At 39.3% G+C, this 27547-nt stretch overlaps 1 protein-coding gene across 4 annotated transcripts in view; it reads right to left on the bottom strand.

Annotated features, from left to right (window-relative positions):
* The window catches only part of FOCAD (focadhesin), a 309238-nt gene that overhangs the window by 120283 nt on the left and 161408 nt on the right, over positions 1 to 27547 (bottom strand). For all 4 annotated transcript variants that reach the window (XM_036082633.2, XM_036082632.2, XM_078061288.1 and 1 more), the window contains 3 exons: positions 9785 to 9919; positions 6212 to 6262; positions 5326 to 5409 (listed from right to left, as the gene is read on the bottom strand). In XM_036082633.2, coding sequence (XP_035938526.1) covers positions 5326 to 5409; positions 6212 to 6262; positions 9785 to 9919 — 270 coding nt within the window. The remainder of the gene's footprint in view (positions 1 to 5325; positions 5410 to 6211; positions 6263 to 9784; positions 9920 to 27547) is intronic.

Below are 27547 nucleotides of genomic sequence, written 5' to 3'. Positions count from 1 at the left end.
GAAAATGTTCTAAAATTAGATTGTGGTTGCTCTGTGATTAGTTGCACAGATCTTTGAATATACTAAAATCACCGAATTGTACACTTTAAATGGGTGAATTATATGGAATGAGAATCATAGCTCAATAAAGCTGCTGAATAAGAACAGAAGAAGGGAAAGAGGAAGGTTGGAAGGAAGGCAAGTTATAAGAAGGAGGTGGGAGAGGAAAAGGGAGGGGGGCAGTGGAAGCCGGAAGCTGTCACCACCTTCAGAGGGATCTTAACTGGTGTAGGAACTATGGCAAATGACCAAATGCTTCCAATTCCAGAATTATTTAATGTAAAAGGGATAGGATTATTTTTGCACTTATTTTAGCCCGCCCAGTCTTTCAGTTCGGTCAACCTAAATTACTTAAAATGAGTCACAGCACCCAAGCCATCAATATTTCTTAGAAACGATAAAGAAAGACCTACTAGGTTGGAAATAAAAAGTAACGATCCACTCATCTTATGGTGTCTAATTTTACATTCACATAACTGGATGCCTATATTAATTTATCTGCCATGTGGTAAAGAGCGTATGTCTGCATCTTACATATGCATATATTTTAACAAAGAAACTACAGATGTACTGTCATTTAAGAATAGCTGATATACTCTGCCGACTTAGAATGGTGTGATTTGTGTCTTCAAAGGCGAGTTAATTCTCCTGAACATATTAGCACTTATTGTTGGACCCTGGTTTCATTACATTTCCCTCTTCCTCTGCTCACCCCTTAAAGAAATATTTGTTCCAGCTTCTCTATGTTAGCCCCAGGCTTTTCACTTGCTTTGTGTGTAACGACTGAATAAGATGAATGTGCGCACAACTAAGAAAAATCAAGAGACGTCATGTAAAAGAATACCTTTAAAATTATAACATTTTGGTAATTATATTACATTAGCTACTAAAACATCCAGGAAAACTGCACACATATTTAAAATACATACACACGCGTGCGCGTGCACACACATGTACATACACACACAACTACACCCTTCCAATTATAGCTAAGCTTTGTTGAAAAAACTTAAGTGGAGAGCCAAAGAGAAAATGATAAATTACTTTTAGAATCTGCTTCAAATTGAATATTGGAAAGCTTATCCTACAAAATGCCTCCTCTACGGGTTCTGAGCCAGATAACCTTTTAACCGTATTTTCTAGTGTATAACCTATGGAAATCCAGGAGTTTGTGCATAAACACAGGATTTTATTTAGAACACATCAAGTATCCGCATAAATTTATTTAAAAAGAGAAACAGCTTCTGATGAATGCAGTGACATTCACTTAAATGAAAGCCAAACAGGTTACACCATATTAATACCAACCCAGGATACATAATGAGTTCTCTCACATTACTCACTTCTAAAATTAACTCCAGAAATCAATAACACAATCTATCTTAAGATCTCTAAAATAAAAAGTTTAATTTTTAAACAACTAAATATTTTTTTAATGAACCCAAGTGAGAGACAAAAATGAATCTTCTACGTAAAGGTTCATCCATTACTGATTGTTTCACCAGAATATCAATTCTCTGTATTTTGTTTGTTCTTGTGTGTTTTGTTTTATTCGGTTGGGGGGACATTAAAGAAGGCAGAGGAGAAGGATAAATAGCTAAGCAGAACAAAAAAATACAAACTAAAGGAGAAAAATCATTTGTGTCCATTTCTTAATATTGGAATCAACAAGTCCTCAAAAAAGCCCCCTGAAACTTTTTGACCAACTTTAGAGTTGCATGTTTCAAGTGATTAACAATGACGCTTTTACCAACCAACAAAACATATGGATTCATTCAACATTCCCAGATTATAAAATGGCCTAGTACTTAGTGTATGTCCAATAAATAATTGCTAAACCGATGCAAGTGTGAAGTGTCTACCATTAATAATCCCACAGAACTTCCTAATAACAAACCAATGACAAGAAACATGAGTTAATTGATATTCAAATTCCCTAACTCACATGGTATCTTATTCAGCTCTACTAATGATTGACATTTTCCATCCTACCTTACCTGTAATGTTTCATTCAACCCTAACTGATATCTGCCACTCCCCTAACATCTTTTGTTCTATTAACCTGTGAGCTTTCAACAAGTTTCACAGCTTAAATTGATGCATTGGTCAACAATGAACAAAGAAATCTATCTTTAGTAAATTTAAAGAGACCTAGTACTTACAAAAGTAGCTGAATTATCCATAAAAGTAGCAATGTTGATAAGGATACAATGTATCTTTCTGCTGTTTCTTTCTATTTGAAATTCACAGCACTCTCATTAAAAGATATTTCACAAGTTTCCACAAACCCACAGAATGTGGATGTACTTTTACTGGAAAGGTACAGAGGTAACTTCAGTTTTGTGAGTAAGCCTTGGTGCAGAGTGAGTCATCTCTGACAACAAGGAAGAATCTTGGTTTTTTACACTGTAAAAGACCCTACCTGGCAGGGACTTTCAAATCATTGAAAATACGGTTTTATAGAAGATGAGCCTCAGTTTCACCTCACTGCTATCAACTACCAGACGGAGGTGGGGACCTGACTCAGTTGTATCCTTAGCTTTTGGGGGCTTGTTTGGGATATGAACACACTGACCATTTGTTGGACTTTTTAGTCCTTAGGTATTCAAACAGCCAAAGGGAAACTCAGTCATCAACAAAAAGAAGAAGAATGCATTGTGCAGTCCTGGAAGCAATAATTCTCCATGAGGAGGCAGGTTGTCTATATCAGAAACTGGAGGTCAAAGATGGACTCTTTTAAATCACTTATGTCCCCTCATCTTAAACCTAATTGAGAATATCCACTATAGTGAGCCATTGTTACTCTGAGGAATAAGCCGAATCCCAGAAGGGGGTAAGGGTAGCAAAAAGGTTGAGAAGCGTGGCAGAAAAAGGATAAATTTTAGAGATTTCCTTTATAGTTCTTCACATTCTAAAGTTGAAAACCCAAGCATATATAGAAACCTAACTCTATCACTACCCTTTACGTTGGAAGGTATAAAGAGCTGTATTTATGGCTCCTCAGGGATCAGAGAATATTGAAGAATTAGATTAAGAAAGTATCTAATATCTGGGGGCACCTGGGTGGCTCAGATGGTTGAGCGTCTGCCTTCGGCTCAGGTCATGATCTCAGGGTCCTGGGATCGGGCCCTGCGTCGGGCTCCCTGCTTGGCGGGGAGCCTGCTCCTCCCTTTCCCTCTCCTGCTCCCCCTGCTTGTGCTCCCTCGCGCTCTCTGTCAAATAAATAAATTTTTAAAAAAATCTTTAAAAAAAAAAAAAGTATTTAATATCTGCCTGAGCAGAGCACTTACCTGAGCATAAACTAAAAAACACAATCAGAAACTGAATAGAACCACCAAAGTAGGAACAGATATAAACATATCAATATGTAAAGAGGTAGAGACTAAACAGTCAAGAAGATGTGGGAGTTGGGTGCCTGGGTGGCTCAGTCGGTTAAGCGACTGCCTTCGGCTTGGGTCATGATCCCAGGGTCCTGGGATCGAGCCCCACATCAGGCTCCTTGCTCTGCGGGGAGCCTGCTTCTCCCTCTCCCACTCCCCCTGCTTGTGTTCCCTCTCTCACTGTGTCTCTCTCTATCAAATAAATAAATAAAATCTTAAAAAAAAAAAAAAAAAGAATATGTGGGAGTTATTTAATGAAACCTACTACTCCAGAGGGAATATTTCATGAATAATAGCTAAAAGTAAGGTAATTATTATGCTGTGATCTAACTTAGCAATTGCTCATTAAATTAATAATAATAAAAGGTATCTCTGCAGATGTTGTAGCCAATTTACTGGTAGTTTCCATACAAAATTTACAGGTAGCTTTTTTTTCCTTTTTTTAAAGAAGTATTGCTAGTCACCAGAGTGCAGTCTGAGTGCCGTCTTTTTTAATGTTATGAGTCACAGAATACCTCTCACTGTGATAACCACACGACAAGCTGGCCACTCTGTGTCTGCATCCTCAACATGAGAAATCCTGCCTGACTTAGGATTTGGCTTCACAAGAGCCTTTTATCAGTCCCTCCAATTCAAGTCATTCAACACAAGTCTGCCTTGTTCCTACTGGCATCGAACATCTGTGTAAACTCAATCCCAAAGAAAACGTCAACCCATTTGAATGCCTTAGGGTACCAAGAAATTTGTATCAAAACTTCTTAAGCCATTTGACCTAAGCACAGATTCTGGGTAACATTTCACATAACTTCTAACACAATGTTTGCCTTACATTCTAGAGGCACTCAAACATTTGTATGCATTTGAATTAGCAGCAACACGAAATGTGAAATCGTACACTTAGCTCGTTAACATAACCGAATAATTTAAAGCTGGTTCTGTTCAGTAGATATTAGAAAAGGCTGTATGTTTTTAATCAGTTTTGGGACGCCTGGGTGGCTCAGTCGGTTGAGCATCTGTTTTTGGCTCATGTCATGATCCCAGGGTCCTGCGATCGAGTCCCGCATCAGACTCCTTGCTCGGCGGGGAGCCTGCTTCTCCCTCTGCCTGCCGTTCCCCCTGCTTGTGCGCGCTCTCTAATAAGTAAATAAAATCTTAAAAAAATAAAATAAATTAAAAAAAAAAAACCAAGATAGTGTCCCACAATGTGTTAACCCTTAAAAGAGCGATACTTTCCTCATCCAGTTCCCTGGGGCTAACCTATGTCTTTTTATACTAAACTAAGGAATAGATTTTCTCTGGATGGGGCACCTCAATTTTGTATCACAAATAAGGATCTTTGGCTGCACAGGCTGCACCAACTTTAATATTTTTTTTTTTTAAGATTTTTTTATTTATTTATCAGAGAGACAGAGGCAGGCAGAGGGAGAAGCAGGCCCCTTGCTGAGCAAGGAGCCCGATGTGGGACTCGATCCCAGGACCCTGGGATCATGACCTGAGCCGAAGGCAGACGCTTAACTGACTGAGCCACCCAGGCGTCCCCAGGCTGCACCAACTTTAGGCGATGCAGGCCATGCTTGGATTTAAAGTCCAAGATGGAATACCAATGGGCAAAACAGTTGCTGTGGGGACACAGATCTTCTGGACCAATAAGCTAGGGGCCTAGGCATGCAGTCCTATACCCAGTCACCTACAGAGACTTTGGGTGCACCATAGGTGGTTTCCATCAGCCTCAAAGAGATTTAAATTCATTATCTGTGAGGTCTAAGACCTCTATGGTCTTTTACAGGTTAAACAAATAATAAATATAAATTCGTATTTTTTTATAGAGCACATATTTAGAGTTCCATCTCAGTTAAAAATCTTCTAAGAGAGGAGATACAAATAAAGTTATAAAACCCAGGCCTACCTCTTCAGGCAGATGAAGAATGGTGTGTTCTCCAGCACTGAAGTGTGACAGAGATTTATATGCGGCATTTGCCACAACAGGGTCCTAGACAGGGTACCGGTAAGACAAATAAAAGAAACAATACACATTACACATCAACTCTGGAGGAACGAAGAAAATCTTACCGCACCAACCTCTCAAAGTTCTAGAGTCAGTGCTTTGGAAATGATACTCAAGCCCTGCTTACTGTGTCCCGACTGAAAATAGAGAGGAAACAGCAGTGGATAGAGAGATCAGAAGCACTCAATTTTTATCCTAGTTTGGACATTAAACATAAAGTAACTCAAAATCGCTCAGGTCCCCCATGACGTGATAGGGTTGGTGGGAAGGAGTGTGAGGAAATGGAGTCTGATAGGTTGGAATTAGGTTCTGATTCTCTAGCTACTAACCAGGAAAGTTAGCCCTTGGGAATCTCAGCTCCTACACTCTTGAGTCTAGTAGTCTAGTAGAACATCACCGACAGACACCCTCCTCTCTGTACTCCTTGATTGGAAATGATATCTAAAAAAAATGAACTGGACTTTCTGTTTGCTTGATGTGCTTGTTGGCGGGGGAGGGGCAAAGCAGGAAAGGGGAAGGGCCATTAAAAAAAAAAATGACACAACGACAGCAGTCTCCACATCTGTCAGCTTCACAAAGCAACACAAAGTAATGAAGTGCACTTCATGACAAAAATGTGTTAACGGGCATAAATTGAGAAGAATTTCTAAAACCTAAACTCATTAACGTCACAATTCTTTTAATATCATGAAGCCATCATTTCGAGTTATATTTTTTATTTCAAGAGTCTTATTTCACAGTTCTTTCTCAGCTTGGTTCCGTTTCACTAACACCCTTGTGATAGTACCTTGTTTTGAGTGTGGGTCCAGAGGAAGCTGAGGACTTGAACTTTAAAATTCTGAAAAAGCAATAAACATCACAATAAATTGTTAAGATGAAGACAAAACTGGGAACAATCCAAAGTAGCAAAGAGTGAAAATTAACTCACTCAAAAGTATACCACTAGTGATTGACTTAATCTATATTTAGCCATCATTCATAAGGTGAAAATACTCAGAAAGAGAAGCATCATGGAAACACATGGACATTTTAAACACAGTATGTTAATATTAAATTTAGAAACCTAAACGTTTTTTGGCTGACCTCTCAAGTCCTACCTAGTACAAATTTCACTCCCCTCTTTCGTGCCACTGTTCCTGATCCTCTACCCAGAAGAGAGTACTCCCTTCACCAAGTGGCCATATGGCCCATGGCACACTCTAGCATCCAGTATGATTATCTGTGTATGTCATTAACTCCCTACTAGATTTACACTCTTTAGGACAGTGACTGTCTTTTGCATTTCAAAAGCCTGGACCATAAAGTCCAGAAAAATAAAGGACATAAAGCCCAGTTCCTCAAGTGACAAATACTTAATAAGTAATGAGCTTAAAAAGCCATTTATCTTCCAACATTGGCTCAATGTCGTCTTCATTTCAATCACATCTAACTTCTTGCCCTCCTAAGTCATAGAATGTTCTATACCTCCTTGTCTTTGTATATTCTAATTCTTAGACTTCAATGAAAAGCAACATTATTTTAAATTCTTTAAGAACCTAGTCTAATAGCACCAACTAAGTAAGGTTTCATTCGATTCCTTCTAGAATGCTAGTCACTTTCACCACCATACTCTCGTAGCCCTCTGATTAAGCATACTCATCAAATGTTATTATAATTATTATTGCTTATATCCAACTCTTTTGCCAACTTTTGAGCTTTTGAAAGGCAGGGACTGACAATATGGTGTAATGAGAAAACAGAGGCTATGGAGCTAAATGTCCTGGGCTTAAACACCAGCTTTGTTTAGAAACTACAACATTATTCAAGCTCCTTGTCTGGCATGTAGCAGGTACTCAATAAATAATTAATGAATGGATGTACCTCTCAAAGCCTCAGATTCTTTAGCTCTAAAATGAAAATAATACCTTCCAATGAGATATTAGAACGAATTGGTATAAAGTAATGAGAAGAGTGGTGGGAATATAATAGGTACTTAAAAAGAATATCTATTATGTATTAGAATTTCTAAAGCCTAGGACAGCTTCACTAAATATATTCTGAGTCAATGAATGGATGTACAAGCACTTAGCAAAGCCATTCAGAAAATACACTAATTGAAACATGGTCTCTATTTGCAACAAGCTTATAGTTTAATGGGGAAAATAATATATATACATATACCTGTAGTATAAAACAGAAATAAATGTTCTTAGAACAGTATAAAGAAGAGTATAAAGAATCAAGTCTATAGCAACAGACCCCTGCTTGCACAAAAAATTTGCAAAAAATGGGATGAATTAAACCAATTATTTTCTAAAACCGATTTTAAAATTGGGGATTAAAAAAAAAGGCAATTCTGACAGAGAGAAGAACATGCACAGAGGAAAAGAAATAGAAAAGTTTGGAGACAGAAAAAAAAACATTCCAAACGGTTTAGTTTTCCTAGAGTGCAGGAGGCAGAAAGGTAGAGTGAGGCTGGATTCTAAAAGGCCTGACTGGTTAGGTATAGAGAGGTTGGACTCCATTTTAGGCAAACATAAGACGCTGAGGTTACTGGGAAGAACAATGATCAAAGGAATGCTCTGGGAAAATTATATCCAAACTCTAAGCAGTTAACAGAGAACACATTATTTAAATACACATAGGGAGAGAGAAAAGAGGGAGGGAGAAAGGAAGGGACTGGGGCTGAGAGAGGGGGAGATGGGGGGAAAGAGAGGAACAGGGAGAGACAGAGAAAGAGCCAGCCAGACAGAACGAGACAGATGGACAGAGGTCTCTCTCCACATTTCTTGACTTCTGCTTCCAAGTGGACTATGGTTACTGAACGGCTCTCCCTTACTGGGAGGAAATTGATGGATAGAATGGCTCCAAAGCAGTCTATCTGAGCAACAGAGGAACCTTAGTATTAACATAAGCATGAAGATAAACCAAAATAAGACACCGGTGGACAAGAATGTAAATTTGAAGAAGACACACACACACACACACACATTTACAGCCATTGGTAAAGCAAACAAAAGAAACCAACACAAAAAGCAGTCCATAAATTAACCTGTAATAAAATCTGAATAAGTCAAAGTACAAGCAATACACAGGTATATGAGTTCAGTCCTTGAAAACAGAAAATAGATATACACAACACGTCCTCACTTTGGCTTTTAGTCTTAGCTCTTTGTCAGTAGCCCAGCACACTTTCGGACAACGTAAGTGCATATATCATAACAGTCTCCATAAAAAAAGACTATTGGTGAACTATATACTCTAGGAGTCTCAAACTGATTCTTTTTTTTTTTTAATACCCTAAAACAAAACCTCAAATATGAGAATAAACTCATCCTATACTGGTTGAATCATTCATTCAGTAACTACTTACTGAATGTGTGTTATGTGCCAGGCACGATGCCAGGTACTGTATCCTCAGGAAGGACAAATTTGATTTTATTTGCTGTGCAGCATTAAGAATGATTAGAAGAAGTATTATCTTATAATCCTGCCTTATCACATAATCTAAAGCATGTAAGGGACTATTATTGGATTCTTGTGGGGGAGGTAGTTTATCTGTGAAGCACTAAATCAAACTAAAAGTTCACGAAGATTTCAAGTGAAAATCAATCGCTGCGCTTTAATGGAAAAAGAGAAAAGGTAAGCATGAGTGGGAATATGGCTACAAAAGTGGAGACATAAATGAATTCACCACCCGCTCATTTCACTCATTTCAAGAAGAGATAATACAGAAAATGTTAAACAGAATATATGGATTTTATAACAAAGCATCTTCCACCAAGTGTTTGAGTTTACTGCAATGACAAATACCAAGCAGCTCATAAAGTTATTTTCCTCTCCTAAGATAGTCCGATTTTACAATCACCCTCATCGTACAGATGTATATAGGAAATGTGAACTAACGTGTAAAAATCAAATCTTTATGGGAAACCTAGAAGCAAAACACAAATGACATGTCTATACTATGGGAGATTCTGCCCTGCCCTATTAAAGTCTGTATTTTTTTTAGAACTAAAAACACTAATAAAATGAATTTAAACTTTTGGCCTCAGGAATTCCATTATTTTAGAAACCCTATATTTTTAACATACTGACTTTTAATTTTATTTATTACATACTCACTTTTTAAAATCTTGGCTATAGTCTCATAATAAAAATTTGATACCCTTTATGTAAAAAAACTCTAAAGACACAGAATTGATAAGGGTGGATAGTCTCCTATTCCTAGCAGTCCATAAAGATATCATGTCCTTAGAACAAAAAGTGTTAAAGGATTTTTGGCAAACAAAGAGTATGAATATCTTTTTCCCTAAGTTATTATAAAGCCCTTATCTTTTCAATGTAGAAAGAGAAAATGTATTGACCTCCAAATGCGTACCTCATATTCAGCCGTATTGACTGTTAAGGAAGGAACGAGAGAAAACAGTTCACTGAGGGTCTTCAAAATGAGAGGTCTTGTATCACAGCTGAGCTTTGGGGAGAGCGCGTTCCAAGTTGAGCGAATGCAAACGACCTGTGAAGCAAATGAAAGAGTCAATGCCTAACAAAATCCCAACTGATAGGAGGCCATTAGTACCGAGTACTATCTTTCATTATAAGGAAACCAGGAAAGAACAAGAACATTCCCAGAAGTTAAGACTTGGTAAGGTATCACTCCTCAAAAGAAATGATTTAAACCAATATAAACTGTGGTTGAAGAAGGTCCAGCCTGACTCACATGACAGCTTCTTTACTACTTTATTTTGCTAACCAAGGAACTAAAACTCTCCCACGTGTACGCATGCATGCGTGCCCGTGTGCACACTCGAGTTAGATTAGCTATGTATGTTGTTGAAGAACCATTCTCTGAAACAAAGAAGGGTAAGATAATGTTAGAACATTTCTAAAGGCAGGTATCTGCAGCTTTTGTAGCTTTTCAGCCCTGCTGCAATTGTGTCAGCATTCAGAAAATTGACATGTTAATATATATAAGTTGAACATGCTCAAATCATCTTACAAACATTTAAAGGAGGCAGGAGAACAGCCGTATTATTTAAAATAATAATTTGGGCACCTGGCTGGCTCAGCTGGTAGAGTGAGCAACTCTTGATCTGGGTGGTCGTAAGTTCAAGCCCCATGTTGGGCAGAGAGCTTACTAACTAACCTAACTAACCAAATAAATAAAACACTTTAAAACTTTGCTTTAAAAGTCACTTCAGATTCTTTAAGAGGCTGTTAAATGACAAAATAAAACTACAGCCCAACAAAAATGTTATTTTTAACTCGACCCAATTTTCTAAACCAAGTGTTCTTAGTTCATTTCACTATCTGATTTTCTGGAGAATCAAATGTCTTCTTAAATTTGATTCCAACTACAACAGATGATTTCTTCACTTACAGATATTTTATTAAAATTTTAAACTCCAGGCAAGAAGAGCTCCAACATAGATCAATTAGATAGAGTTTAACAAGGATCAATCTTTCTAAAATACTCCCATCTCTTCTCTTAAGCTTCAATTAACGCACACAATTTATCTCTATCTACAAACATAAATTATTTAGGAAAAACTACATAAGGAAGTAAGTGAAAAGATGTCAAAGATAAATGAATAATATATACTTAAGGACACAGATTAAGGAGACGCTTGAAGAGGAGACCGCAGAAGGAGTATCTCAGAACACTTGGATTTGATGCTTTTGCTCTTATTTTCTTCTTCCCATGAAACAGCAGAAAAATGTTCTTTGGCTTGGGACCCACTACAAATTTCTATCAAATTCACATTTACTAAGGGGAATACTGTGTGACAGGCATGTCAGTAGGCACATTTATACAAAGTAGCACTAATACTACAAATCATCGATATTTGCAATCAAAAGATAAACAAATTCTTTCAAAGCTATCAATTCAACATCGCGTATATGCCCAGAGTAGCATAAAGTACCAAGAGGAACAATGGAATATAAAACACAACCTAACATCTCAAAGAATTTAGCACCTACTGAAAAGGAAGAGAATGTATATAATTCTAAATTATCAGGAAGCAAAAGGTATATGATTAAATTTTAAACTGTGTTCAAAAGCAAAGAGTTTCAGGAGGAACCAAGGAGTAAAGCGCTCTCTGGGCGTGGGGGTCATCAGAAAGAACATCAAGAGCCAGGAAGCCTAGAGATGGGCCTAGAAGAAGGAATAGACAGAAATCAGGTAGATACTCCCTGAGCAAGTGGAAAGCATAGGTCAAAACAAACAGAAAGCGAGTTGTAGGCGCAAAACTGGTATGCAAAGTACCAGTGAGGAAAGGCTGACAGATCAGAGAGGACCTAGGTTCCCAAAATGAGTTTGAATCAGAATCAAAAAAGAAAAGGAAGCCTCTAGCGGTTTCTGAGCTGGGGAACAATCAAAATTAAAATGCTACCTTTGAAAGAATCTTCTGGTAGTCTTAGAGCCAAAGCTAAAGCAGTCACCCAACCTCGTTAATTCCTATTTCTCACTGGTCCCCAACACATACAGAGCCTCAAACGTTTTCCCCAAATCTCATGCTCAGTGTACTCACTAATTGTCCGTGCTTTCTCTTCACTTTAAATGCCCATCTGATTCCAACTGAGGGGGTTTCAAGACCCAGTTCAAACCCCAATTCCACAATTAAGCTTTCTCTTACACTTCAAGCCCCCCTTTTATCCCTTTCTTTCCTCCACCGTCTAACACTTAAAGCTCTGCACCATCCAATTTAGCATTTAATTATACACTGTCTAGTATTATTCACTATTTTCGTGAACGTAAGTTGTCTCCTCAAGTAGATATTAAGTTCTTTGAAGATAATGATCATGTCTTATAGTTCTCATTCCCCACTCACCTAGCATGGTAATAAGAATATAACAGATTATCAGTACTTATCAACTACTCATGGTACTGGAACCTGAGGAATGCTAAATCTGAGATGGAGAATAAAAGAATTAAAAGAACTTGGAGAGGGTGCCTGGGTGGCTCAGTCGTTAAGCGTCTACCTTCTGCTCAGGTCATGATCCCAGGGTCCTGGGATCAAGCCCTGCATTGGGCTCCCTGCTCCTGGGAAGCCTGCTTCTCCCTCTCCCACTCCCCCTGCTTATGTTCCCTCTCTCGCTGTCTCTCTCTGTCAAACAAACAAACAAACAAACAAATAAATAAATAATGAACCTGGAGAATGAATCAGGAAGGGAAAGGTTTTGCAACTAAAGACCTAGGTGAATAAAAAGTAACATTAAAAAAAGGAAGGAGGGGCGCCTAGGTGGCTAAGTTGGTCAAGCGTCTGCCTTCAGCTCAGGTTCTGGGATTGAGTCCTGCATCGGGCTGGGCTCTCTGCTCAGTGGGGAGTCTGCTTCTCCCTCTCTCTCTGCTGCTCCCCCTGCTTGTGCTCTCTCTCTCTGTCAAATAAATAAATAAAATCTTAAAAAAAAAAAAAGGGAAAACTGGAAGAAGGAGCACATTTGTAGGAGATGGTGAGTTCCACCTGAGCTATGTCTAATGTGAGTTGATGGAAAGACATCCAGAGAGAAATACCCTGCAAGGAAAAGAAAAGTACTGTAACTCAGAGGGGAGGTTGGTCAACAATAGTTTTGTCGTTCGAATACTCTAGAAATGAAGCTACCTTGAAGAGGTATGGTCTCACAGATGCTCTGACGCACTCTGCAAATCAACAAAGAGGATGTCTGGCCACCAATGACAGAAGGACAAAAAGGGCCTTGCCCTTTCCGTGGGGGCTGGGTGGGCAGGAAGGCTACATCCTCCAAGTTTATTCAAGGATTCGCAGAACTTTTAAAAAAAAAGTCTTCTGGGCGCCTGGGTGGCTCAGTTGGTTAAGCGACTGCCTTCGGCTCAGGTCATGATCCTGGAGTCCCAGAATCAAGTCCTGCATCGGGCTCCCTGCTCGGCAGGGAGTCTGCTTCTCCCTCTGACCCTACCCCCTCTCATGTGCTCTCTCTCATTCTCTCTCCCAAATAAATAAATAAAATCTTTAAAAAAAATAAAAATTAAAAAAAAAAAAAAAGCCTTCTTTGTAGAAAGTTTGAAAGCGAAGGCCTAAAATGGTACTGTACATACGGACTAGGAGAAGCTATTTCAGAACCGTAGCCGGAAGTGTGGCCTTAGACGGGAGCAAGGTGTACCTGCAGGGAATACTTGTAAACCTAGGCTTGCCCCCATAATCAGAAGCAGGGAAGCCTCTAGTAAAGAAGGCTGCTTTCTTGGACCTTCCCAACCCTGGGCTATTCTTGACACTACATGGCAGAGATCTCCTGGCCCTGAGGGCTCCTTGAATTTAATCTATTACCATCTTGCTATATCCATCTCCTGGAACCCTGTGGATCTGATCCACTACCCTCGTGACCGTACAATCTATTGAATTATATCAGATTAGTCAGGCTCATGGTCCTGGCCTTTACGGGCTTGTTCTGCCTCTACTGTTCATTACCCAATCACTTGTCTGTTCAAAAAACAAATTGACATCTGGCTCTAAGAATGTGATGGGCCACACCTGAAGTGACTGATAAAGAAGGAAACTCTGCTCTATATAGCTGAGCTGAGAAGGAAAAAAGGTAGGGGTGGGAGCATGGGGAGAGGGTGGTGGTGTTAATTACCTAGTGCCAGAAACAAAGAGGCAAATTACTACACTGAGCAACTGTAAGAAAGTTGTCAGTTTCCATAACCTAATAGCTTGTGTTTCAATGTCCACGGGGAAAGAGGAGACACTGCCTTTAGCCCTATAGAAGGCAGGAAGTTGGAACTGAGACCCTCAGGGTGCCTGGGTGGTGCAGTTGATTACGTGTCCAACTCTTGGTTTCAGCTCAGGTAGTGATCTCGATCGAGGTCATGAGCTCAGGGTCATGTACTTAGGGTCCTGAGATAAAGCCCCCCGACGGCCTCTATGCTCAGTGGGAGTCTGCTTAAGACTCTCTCTCCCTCTCCCTCTGCTCCCTCCACTTGTGTATGCTCTCTCTCTAAAATAAAATAAATAAACTTAAAAGAAAAAAAAAAAACACACAAAAAACCAGCACCTTCAAAAGAGCGGACTCCCTAGTGTAATGGTTGGACTAAAAACCACTGAGCTGAGACACTAACATAAAAAACAGCAGTGAGCTAGGGGGCATCTGGATCACTCCCAAAGGATATTCCTATAACGCACAACCCAAATGGTTCACAGAGAAAAATGAAATGAAATAAGCTCCTCTAAAAAGGAGTTCATGATAAAAAATTTTTCAAAAAACTATGACACAGTCCAACATGAAAGAATCAACAAAAACAAGAAACAGCAGGACTAAACATCTAAGACCTTCAGATAACAGAACAGCAACACAAAAGTACTTGTAAGAATTAAAAAGACTTCAGACAAGGCATTTAATTACCAGTAAAAGAATATGGCATGATGGAAAAGAAGAACCACATCCGGAAAAGAACCAAATAAGATCTCCAGAAATGAAGAATATAATCACTGAAATTATTAACACAACAGATAGAAAGTTACCCTAAATATAGACCAGAGAGATTAGAGTTATAAAACATAAAAAGAAATTCAAAGTCAGGTAGTATCATTAAGAGGTAGTCTTTCTTATATTTATCAAGAGTTCCTAAAGGAGATTCATTTGAGAAGGGCCCTGAGAGAAGGGGTTGATTCTAGGACTGGACTAAGAAAAATATAACTTAAGTTTGGAGCATCTTATGGTGCCAGAAGTAGGGAAGTGTTCAAAAATGTGGACTTGTTGAAAGGACATAGGGGCCAATCTCAAAGTGTTCCCAATGGTCAAATAAAAACCCCTAAGTCCACAGAGGCATAAATAGATAAACAAATAAGAAAGAAGGAACAGCTCTTCCTTACAGAAAAATTCCGACTGATAAATGTAGAAGCAATGAAAGAAAGAAAGAAAAAAAAACACCATTAGACAAACACCACATGAATAATTGTCACAGACAAGATCTGTTGGTGGATGTTAAAATTAGTGGGCAAAAGTGTGAGGACAAACAGGACAACTAGACAGTCTCAAGGTATCTCCTCCGAAAACGGGTTAATTACAGAAGAAAGAACAGTAACTGTGATGTGGAGAAACCCGTTAACCAAGTGACTGAGGCTAACATCACCAAGCGATGAAGGTTAATATCACCAGTAATAAAACATATCAACTCCATGTACTCCTGATAAGATACACTGAGAAATACTACTTCTGGAGTATTCTTGTCAAAAAAAATGCATAAGCTCCATCTAATCATGAGGAAACACTACATACACCCAAATCGAAGGACATTTTACCAAAGACCTAACCAGGACTCTTCGAAAGGATCAGCATCGTGAAAAGTAGAGAAGACTGAGGAAGTGGCACAGATGGGAAGAACTAGGTAACATGACAACTCAGTGCAACATGAGACCCTGGATTGGATCCTGGAATGGAAATGAACTTTAGTGGGAAAACTATGAAGCCTGAATAAAGTCCATAATTCAGTTCATAGCATTATACCAACGTTAATTTCTTAGATTGGATGGTTGTGCTACAATTCACCTAAAGTGTACAATTCGATGGTTTTCAGTATGATACAAAGTTGCATGACCATCATCACAATCAATATGATCATTCATCCCTCATTTCCCCCCAGCCTACCCAATCCTAGGCAACCATAAATCTACTTTCTGTCTCTATAAATTTGCTTTTTCTAGACCTGTTCTATAAAGGAAATAATACAATATATGGTCTTCTGTTATGGGCTTCTTTCAATTAGCATATTGCTTTTAAGGTTCATCCATGGCTTAGTATGTATTGGTACTTAGTCTTTTTCATTGCTAAATAATATGCCATTCCATGTATATGTCTCTCTGTACTATTTTTTGAAACCTTTCTGTAAGTTTAAAATTATTTCAAAATAAAAGTTTTAAAAACAGGAACAGAAAAAAAAAAACACTTAAAAAATAGTGGCTAAGAATTTCCAAAGTCAATGAACGGCATTAATTCTCTAAGTCATCAGCAAGAGAAATAAAAATAAGCTTATGTCTATATACATTATAAGATGTCTGTTTAGCACCAAAGGCAAAGAGATGTCAAAGCTAAATAGGCAAAAAAAAAAAAAGAGACTATCAAAAAATAGAGACTGTTGGGACGTCTGGGTGGCTCAGTCAGTTGAGTGTCTGCCTTCGGCTCAGGTCATGATCTCAGGGTCCTGGGATCGAGTCCTACATCGGTCTCCTTGCTCAGCGGGGAGCCTGCTTCTCTCTCTGCCTGCCGCCCTCCCCCCTGCCCCGCTTATGCACTCTCTTGCTCTCTATCTCTGACAAATAAGGAAGTAAAATCTTTTCTAAAAAATTAAAAAAAAAAAAAATAGAGACTGTCTACGAAGGAACAGTTTAGAATAACAACAGACTTCAAAATTAACAAGACCAGAGACCACGCAGTAACATCTTAAAGGTCTGAGGAAAACTATCAGCCTATAATACTGAATCCATCATTCACTAGTAAGGGCAAAAGAAACAAGAATATATGAATTAAATAGAACACCTACACATTAAGCACATTATACCATATGAATATTTACATACCTATTACTCAGAACACGTTGCTCAGTTTGTCTATGAGTTTTGGAGAATACATCCCATTCTAAATGCTTACATTATGCGTATTTTATTGCCGTTTGTGTTTCTCAGGGAGAAGGACACCTTCGCCCTGTCATTGTTCCCCTAGAATCTTAGCAACACTAAACGGCACAGATTAAGAAGAAAGACCCTGGGCAGCGTGGTACACTCGAAAGAGCACATGATTGGAGTCAAAAACCCCAGGCTCTCCCATTTGGTAGCTGAGTGACTCCAGCAAAGTCATTAATCTCCTTCAATCTGTTTCCCCAGCTGCAAAACGGAAATCATAGTAGCAACACCTGCTCTATACAGCGCAAGGTTAACAGTAAAGGCAATGTTGAGACGACTGTATGCAAACGTGCTTCACACACTGTAAAAGAAGGTCATTGCTGTTATAACCAATGGGGAAAAAAATCACGAATCCCCAAAGAATCAAAGCCTTTGCATCTAATTCTTGTGCCGTAAGAATGACTTTGTTCCTTCACAGAGGAACAGAGAGCTATCTTCTAATTTTACTTCCAAAAGCTATTTCTAGAAATTCCTGGGAACAGCCTACTCCTTTTGTCCTGATGCTTTATTCCAAGAGAGGGAAAGCTTTATGAAAAACCTTCAGGCAATGAAAACTGCCTTATTTGCCCTTTTCATAATGAAGGTAAAAGAAACTGCCTTCACAATTAAAGGACTCAAGTCATCATCATGCAGTGAAGTCCTCTTAAGCTAATTCAGCACACACAATTCATAAAACAGGATGCTTCTGTTACCAAAATACAAGAATGGGGGATAAGAGGGAGTTTAAGCAGACACAATCAATGGGGCAGAAACAATGAGAAAAATAACACTCTTTCTTACCCTAATAATATGGGGTTAAAGGTTATAAGTATAAAAAAAAATGACTAGCACAGGTTTATTTAAGTAATTTTACAGTCCTTTCATGTCTGAGACTAGTTTATGATCAAGGCAGTGTCAGAGAAAAAGAACTGAAATAAATACTGAGTTGCCTTTTTTAAAAGTCCTTTATAATCAAAAGGACAGTAATTCCAATGACTTTGTATTACGGTTGCTCAGTTTCTGTCCTGTTCATGGCAAATAACGTAGAAGCACGTATCTAAATTCCAAACTGTGGCTCAGTAAATCAAAAATATTTGTACTTTCTGCCCTCATATTAATCCCTAACTCTCTATGCCATCTACAAAAGAGCCACAACAGAGACGTTTTGAATTATTCTGTATTTCTGGAAAACTGGCAGTTTGTAGTGCAGACTGATAATTCTAGTATCTGAATAGAAGGGGCTTAGCACTGTGTAAGTGACACAAGCAACAACAGAGAGGCATTTATTAAACAGACTGATCTAGGCTATCAAGCCACCCAAGGGACTCGCTACTCAGTGGCCAGGGATTTTAAGTTTCTCTTTTATTCCCCCATGTGAGAAGTTGCAGCTTTCCGAGCTACCTCCCTATAGGGAACAATATCTTCTGATGCAAACTCCATTGATTTCTAGGCAGGAACAGAAAGAATGACACAAAGAGCTCCCTGAAGGGGCGCTCACTTTTCAGTTTTGCTAGATTCTGTCTGGATTAATTATCTACTTCCTGTTGGACATTCTTCTGGCCTGAACTAGCAAACTCACAGTAAGAATGTGTCAGAAATATCCTTTGATAACAAAATGATTAGTGCTTTATTCCCTCCCCCCCAAATAACCAGAGGGAATCTTTTTTTTTTTTTTTTTAAGGTCAGTCCTTTCCACTGTGCAGATAAATGGAGGTTCGATTTCAAGGTAGTAAAGAAAAATAAGAGAAATTCAATCAAAATAGCTTAAAATTAAAAAAAAAAAAAAATCAAATTGCTAAAAAGTTGCTCAGCAGATCCAGAACGGAAAGCCACGCAAACTCAGTATCTACCAGCAACAGGAGTAAAATATCCCCTATCTAAATTTTAAAAAGGGCGAAAGGGACTAATATGAGTGCACTGTAGAAAGAGCTTGAGAAACAGTTTAATGTCATTACATATTGAAAAACCAACAAGCTAGGCATCAAAAATAATGGATAAATTAAGCAATCACTACAGAGGCTCTAAAAACACTTTACAGAACAATTCTAAATGGCACAGATGAAGCTTTTAGAAATACCTACTGAGTTCAGTCCCCTTTACAATGATGGAGCTCCGTGAAAACATTTCTCAATAACCAATGTTGCCATTACTGAAATGTAACCTGATACCACGTTCACTGAAAATGATTCTTCTATCCTCCTCCACCCGCTCTATGTATCCACAGATTTGAGGATAACCCAACTGATGAATTCCTTGTGGGTAACAATAGTGAAGATCAGTCTTACGTGCCTGAATGACTCAAAAAGATTCATCTACAACATCCTGATAACAAGGAAGACCCGTACCTGGGACGCCTTCCCAAAGAAACAAACATGCTCCTGTTTAATGGAAACTGAAGAGCAGATAGATTGTTGATTTTCTAATCTACAAGTGCGAGAGAGCAAGAATTTGGCAGGCCTTCTTTAGGAATTATTTGTTCTTTCGTGCAAAAAAGCCACTGAATTACAACGAAAATGGTTCCCCTTCACAAGGTTTTAACAAGTACAAACCGCTTTTCCTTCCCGACCAATGCAGTAGGTAGCACAGTGCTTGGCGTATAAAGGCACGCCCCTCAAAAAAATAAAAAAGGTGTTGAACGAATGAATGGTGTGAACTGGAAGTAGATAATGCCGGCGAGAACAGGGCTGGAGATTTGTCTGTCAAGCACCAGAGAGTGAATGTTTTAGGCTTTGAGGGCCACCCACCCTGTCACTAACCACTCCACTCTGCCGCTACATCACGAGAGCAGCCATGGATTAGGACAACACATATAGACTGCAAATGTGGGTAATCAGTACACACAAGGGGTAAGAAAACCAAAAAATGCCGAAACATCAGAAATGGCACGACTTGTGTAGAAGAGAGGAATGGTGACTTAATTAAGAAATGCGTCCTTAAAATCAATATTATGAACCATCCCTTTGGTTGATGCCCTAGAGGTTTTACACCTCAGAAAATGATCTAAGAAATATTTACAGTAAGCAGAAATAGGCCATCCTTTTAGATAGCGGAGAGAGGGCCACTCTGGAGAGTTGGAAAAGGAGACACGGCATGATTTCAGGCAGGTAAATGCTGGGGGAAGAGTACAGTGAGGGTGAAGATCTGGCAATGTCCTCACTTAAAACTAACCACGTTGGCCTCTCCCATAGAACGTCTTCCAATTCCTCGTGTGCCCCAGTCTGTACACTGCAGCTTGAATGAATTCTTCATTGCAGATGCTACTACCTGGACCCAAGTCTCCCGAGAGAGGGCAAATCGAAACCACTCCTCAGCAAACACCAAGGAGTTCAAAAATTGAAATTATATGTGAGAACTGCACAAGTCTAAATGAGCTATTAATGTCCTCTTAAATTATTCTCAGCAGTCTACTTTGCAACTGAATAATTATACCAGAAAATCCAGGAAAACATCAGGACTCCAGCAATGATAAAGGAACTTTTCTAGAAAAGAAGCTACAATTGCTAGGGGAGAGAGCAGATAGATTGTTGATTTTCAAGGGTCCACCTGCCACGGGAAAGAATATTAAGACAATAAGGAAACAAAGGGCACCACAAGAAAGTGTAGAGGCTGCTTTAGGCAAATAGGCTTGAGCGATGGAATGTAGAAAGGGCCACAGTGATCCCCAGGCTGAATACAGATGGCCCATCGGAGGACCCACCTCAAAACAGCAATAGGCCCCAACTGACCAATGGGCTACTTACAACCAGGCATGGGTTGCCAAAAAAGGGAAAATTCCAAATGTCACCATACCTCCTCATCTTCCCTTTTTTTTTTTTCAAGATTTTATTTATTTGAGAGAGAGAGACAGAGAGAGGATGAGCCAGGGATATATTATATATATATATAAAGAATACAGGAGCACCTGGGTGGTTTAGTCGCTTAAGCGTCTGCATTCGGCTCAGGTCATGATCTGGGGGTCCTGGGATCAAGCCCTGCCTGGGCTCCCTGCTCAGTGGGGAGTTTGCTTCTCCCTCACCCTATGCTCCTCCCCCTAGCTTGTGCTCTCTCTCAAATAAATAAATTAAATTCTTTGAAAAAAAATTAAGAATATAGAAATGCAATGCTAACCCCCCAAATTCTTCTCAAACCTAATTGTCCATTTGTATCAGAAATGTACATCTGCTAAATAATAAAGATTAAGACACAAAAAACACTGACCACAGTGTGGTTTACAATATAAAAAAATCAAAACAAATCAGTAAATAATTTCAGTATCCCACAACAGGAAATACAGCCATGTGCTCACTCAAGTCAATGTCACAAGTAGATTATAACATGACTTGGTGCCCATGGTAAACTGCTAGGTGAAAGAACAGATTACAACAGAATATATAACACATCGCTCTAACATAGTATGATCTCTTTTTTTTTTCTATACCTGTGGCTTAGAGGCGATTTTTAATCTTTTCCTCAGTTATAATTTATGACTTTCCTACTACATACATATAATACTTGAGTCATATTTTAAAGGAAATATATATCCATTTTATGCATTTGGGCCTCAATCATTTTTCTACAGTTAAAATTAATTTGATTCTCCCATTTCCCTATAGCTTGCATAAAGATTTAAAAAAAAAGATTTTCATATGACACCTAAAATTAGTGTATTTTTAAAATGACATTCGGCAAAGTGGTCATTCTTTGGTAAAAAGTGAGATTTATGTTTCTTCCTTCCACCCGCCTAAATTAATATTTTACAGGGAAATCTGAAAGTTTACAATAGCTGTTCTTCCTTTACAAAATGGGAGCCAAACATTTTGGCTTCCACCACACCTGGGAAACCTAATATAATTCCAAAGGTTTCCTTAAACATCCTCACTGCCAGGCAGGATTGCTCCTCCTGCCACAAAGCATAAGCCAGGAATTAACAGCTATTCCCACCACATCAGATAAATATATGGCTGGTGATAACTATACAACCCATAAACACACGCCAGGAAAATAATACTGCACAAAGCTGGAAAAATTCTGAGCAGATGGACTAAAGAGCTTCCTGTAGGGTCTCAAAGGAAATAATAGCCAGTGGTACTATAAGAGTGTAGATTTAACACACTACAACATGGATGAACCTTGAAAACATTATGTTATATGAAAGAAGCCAGTCACAAAATACCACATATTGTAGGATGCCATTTATATGAAACGGAAAACAGGCAAATCTATAGAGCCAGGAAGGAAGTAGATTATCGGTTGTATAGGGTGGGGGGTGGGGGGTGAGCAGGGAAGGGATGGAGTTAATGTGGGGGTGACAGCTAAAGGGTACAGTTTCTTTGCAGGGTGATGAAAATGTTCTAAACTTGACTGTGGTGATGAATATACATACCATCAAATTATGAACTTCACATGGGTGAATTGTACTGTGTGTGAATTTTGTCTCAGAACTTTTTACCAACAACAACAACAAAAAAGTTTAGATTTAGTGTGGTCCTACTTGCACCAGGGGAACAAGTATTTTGGTATCCGCCAACTCTAGGTTCAAACCTTGCCCCACCACTAATTAGCTGTATTAACTTCAGTTTCCCCATCTGTAAAAGGAAGGATAGTGTTTGTGTTGGTCAGGATTCTCCAGAGACACAGAACCAATCAGAGGTTATAGATAGTCGGATGGATGGATGGATGGATGGACAGAGAGAGAGAGAGATTTACTACAATCTGTCAGCAACCTGACGAACCAGGAAAGCTGATGGTATAATTCAGTCCGAGGCCATAGGTCTGAGAACCGGGAGTGAATGGCGTTAAGTCTCAGAGTCCGAAGGCCCAAGAACCAGGAGCCCTGATGTCCAAGGACAGGAGACAATGGCTGTCCCAGCTTAAGAAGGGAATTTGCGCAGGGGCGCCTGGGTGGCTCAGTCAGTTAAACGTCTGCCTTCAGCTCAGGTCATGATCCCAGGGTCCTGGGATTGATCCCCGCATCGGGCTCCCTGCTCTGTGGGGAACCTGCTTCTCCCTCTCCCTCTACCTGCCGCTCCTCCCTACTTGTGTTCTCTCTCTGTCAAATAAATAAATAAAATCTTTAAAAAAAAAAAAAAAGAAGAAGAAGAAGAGAATTTGCGCATTCTTTGCCTTTTGGTTCCACTCCCAGCCCTCCATGGATTGGATGATGCGGCTCACATATTCGTGAGGGAGGATCCCGTTTGTCAGTCTACTGATTCAAATGCTAATCTTTACCAGAAACGCCCTCGCAGACACACCCAAAGATAATGTGTTTTATCAGTTATCTGCGCATCCCATACATCAGTCAGATTAACACATAAAATTAGCCATCACAGCACTAATACCAACCTCACAAGGTTACTATGATGATTTTTGTTAGAAGACTTAGGATAGTACTGGGCGAGGGGTAAGGGCTCAGCCAATGTTTACTTTTGGCGTCAGTATTAAGATTATATTCTGGGGGCACCTGGTTGGCTCAGTCAGTGGAGCATGCGACTCTGAGTTCGAGCCCCAGGTTAGGTGTAGAGATTACTTAAAAATAAAATCTTAAGGGCACCTGGGTGGCTCAGTTGGTTGAGCGACTGCCTTCGGCTCAGGTCATGATTCTGGAGTCCCTGGATCGGGTCCCGCATTGGGTTCCCTGCTCGGAGGGGAGTCTGCTTCTCCCTCTGACCCTCCCCCTCTCATGTGCTCTCTCTCTCTCTCTCATTCTCTCTCTCAAATAAATAAATAATAAATAAAATAAAATCTTAAAAAAAAAAGGAAAAAAAAGATTATATTCCTGTTTTAACTCTTTACCTTGGGTAATTTTCCAAAGATGGACCAGACATGAGCCTCCCATCCATTTTCCAGCACAGGGCTAACTGTGCTTCATCAGAATTCCACTTCCATGCTCATCACTCAGCTTTCTACTTGAATCAACACCTTTTCTGGGTCTGAGGAGTATGGATGCATAGGGTGTTCATTTGGCATCTGCTTCATCCAACTGAGCTGGCTGTGCTCCCCATAAAACTCCCATCGCATTGTTTGGAGAACGCTCCCAGGCAGAGCAGAAGAAGTAAAGAGATTTTAAAAGCTCTCGTCTCTCCTTCACGCTCTTTTCTCTTCACTCATTTGTAGTGGACTTTTGGCTGCTTAAGTGAGGGGCTGAAGCTAACATGGCCCTGCGGAAGGAAAAGAGGAACACCAGGAAGTTGACTGTTTCCTCCTAGGTTGGCTTTCCTTTTACGTGTGATGGAAGGGAAATAAAGGAGATGTGGAAGAATCCTTTGTCTCTCTACAGCCTACCCTCCAGGCGAGGGGAAGAAGGTAAGACAGGAGTAGAACCTCCACACAGGAGTGAGTATGCAATTCTCTGCAGTGGCTTCTGAAGTTTTGATTCTCAGAAACCTAGTGTAACCATGAATATCTAGACGGGGCACAGGAGGCTAAGGAGAGAGCACCCAACACAATCACCAAACAGCGACATCCTAGCCTGAAGTCCCAGAGGGCAACCCAGAAGTGTCTACTTGAGTGTACAAGGGTTGGAGGCCTTCACACTATTCCTTCCCACAATTCCCCCACACATACACTACAAGAAAGTAAATGTCAATGTAGAATTTTTATTGCAGTAATAATAATAATGTTTGAGATTTCCTTGTGTTCTCCCATTTATTACAATGTATCATATACTTTATTCTCAGCTGCCACCAAATCATCAGTAATGCCTACCTCTGTTAGCAGTTGCAAAAGGCTCATATTTAGTGCATAAATAAAAGAATAAAGTTACAATGATCAACCATATTTTCCAAACTAACTAAAGATATATGTGAAAAATTCATATCCTATGTAGAAAAAAATATAGGTAAAGCAACACTCCCATATAATGCAGGTCAGAGTTAAAAAGGGAGAAATCAAAAAACAAAAACAAAAACAAAAATAAAATAAAAAAACAAAATAAAAGGGGGAAATCTTTATGGATGGTAATACATACCCTTGGGGGCACCTGGGTGGCTCAGTCGGTTGAGCGACTGCCTTCGGCTCAGGTCATGATCCCGGAGTCCTGGGATCGAGCCCCACATCGGGCTCCCGGATCGGCGGGGAGCCTGCTTCTCCCTCTGACCCTCCCCCCTCTCATGCTGTTTCTCTCTCGCTCGCTCTCTAATAAATAAATAAATAAAATCTTTAAAAAAAAAAAAAAAAAAAAAATACATACCCTTGGGCTAGCAATTCCATTTCTAAAAACTTATTCAAAGGAAATAATTAGAGATGCATGTTAAGGTTTAGCTCTAAGGAGGATCATCACAGCTCTGAATACTCAAGTAAAACATCAGAAACAAAATACCCATCAATAAAAGATTGGTAAAAGTATGATACATGCAATGTACAATAAGATACTATGTAGCCATTAAAATATGTGTATACATATTGCCAGAAAGAGATGTACACAATATATTAAGAATACATTTTGTGGGCACCTGGCTGGCTCAGTCGTTAAGCGTCTGCCTTCGGCTCAGGTCATGATCTCAGGGTCCTGGGATTGAGCCTCGCATCGGGCTCCCTGCTCAGCAGGAAGCCTCCTTCTCCCTCTCCCACTCCCCCTGCTTGTGTTCCCTCTCTCGCTGTGTCTCTCTCTGTTGAAAAATAAATAAAATCTTAAAAAAAAAAAAAAAAGAATACATTTTGTACGCTACATAGTATGCTCAATATACTCTCACCTGTTAAAATCTCTGCAGGTATGCAGCCATACACATATATAAAAAGGCACAAAATTTATATGGCAAGTTGCTTAAATTAGATTTATCTCTGGATAGTGACTTTATAGGAGTTTTTTTGTTTCATGCTTTGCGTATCTGTATTTTCTGATTTTTGAGCAACGAACATGCCGTGCCATAAAAACACTTTAAAAACTCAACATACATATTCTAAAAAGCAAAAATTCACTGAGAGAGTGGACTAGAATGTGAAATCATAACCTTCCTGGACAATTCAGAATGTCTTGTAAACAAGCTGGCATTCAAATCTCCTAATAGGCCAACCCCTCTGTTAAGAACCAGGACTAGAGAGAAATAGAAAGAGCTTATTACCTCTGCAAAGTAGTTCACAGGAGCACAAACATGCAAAGCAAATATTTACGGTCAGTTATAATGCTCAAATAGAAAGGGATGCTTTGGGGCAAAGAAAGGACACGAACTTAAGGGATAAGGAAATTTCATAAAGGAGAAACAGAAACCAATCCTTTAACTTCATTATTAACTAGGAAAGATCTCACTAATTACAGAAGTTTTACTAGCATTCTTAGATTACCTGAAATTACCTTAGATTACACAATTTATTCCAAAGCAATTCATAATCCTGCTTCATAGAACTTATCACAACTGCAAACTAGGAGGCGTACCATGAATGGTTAAATGTCCATTTGCTCCGGTCCCCCAACGTAGAATGAGAGCTTCCCAGGGATTAAGAACGAGGTCTGTCCTTTACATCATTCTATCTCTAGCAGCTCATGGTGCCTTGTGCATAGTAGGCACACAAATTTTAGTTGAACATGAATGAATATAAATAAAAACAGTCAGTTTCTCCTTTCCTCCATTGGGTTGGCTCAGAAAGCGGGTTGCCTTGCTCGGCTCAAGGATGTGTGTCACCTGTAACTAGAATCAAGTCCCTCTCTAATACTGTTCTGCAACTGCTGACTCTAGACCGTAGCCAATTCTAAGTGGTTCTCGAATTTCCCTTGGCTAAATGGAAATGCTCTTGCTCACTAAATCTCTAAGCCATTATTCTTCTGCCCTTTTATTTATCAAGTGGCAGCAGGCTACATCTGCCTCGCCTTTGGGGTAGGAGGGAGTATGGGGTGGGGGATGGGAAGAGAAGTAACAAGAATGACATTATATGATATGATATTGAATAAAGGGCAAGGGATTAGCCTTGCATTCAAATCCCAACTCTGTGTCTTCTTAGCTCTGTGCCCTTGCGAAAATTACTTATACTCTATGGGTCTTAGCTTATTCCCATATAAAATAGGGACAAGACCACCAAACTCACAGAAATATTGTAATAATTAAATGAGATAATGTATGTTATACTTACTGTTGTGCCTTGACCACAACGGGCACTCAGTAAATGGAATGGTTGTTTTCCTTGTCTTTGTGGTTATTACCATAATGCTATTTGCTCCTAATCAAAGTGAATGCTATAGCCTAGTTTCTTTACAGTCAATTCCTTATTCCTTTAAAGCATTTCTTTTTTTTAAGTTTTTTTTTTTTTAAATAATCTCTACACCCAATGTGGGGCTCAAACTCACAACCCCAAGATCAAGAGTCGCAATGCTCTACCGACTGAGCCAGTCAGGTGCCCCCCTTCAAAGCGTTTCTATACCATATAACAAAAAATCTGAGAAAAAGGATCATCTTAACAGACCTCTTCATAAAGATGGCTTGTGATGACACTTTTGAAAGACATCTTACCATATGTTACACAAGAGCAACCTCTAATCCAGTGACCTATAAACATGCTTGTTTGTACAGCTCTACTGGTTAAAAAAAAAAAAAGCATACCAGCATATATGTATATTTATTCAT

This window comes from Halichoerus grypus, chromosome 14, assembly GCF_964656455.1.
Source record: "Halichoerus grypus chromosome 14, mHalGry1.hap1.1, whole genome shotgun sequence".
NCBI lineage: Eukaryota > Metazoa > Chordata > Mammalia > Carnivora > Phocidae > Halichoerus > Halichoerus grypus.
This window is presented reverse-complemented; position numbering and strand designations above follow the sequence as displayed.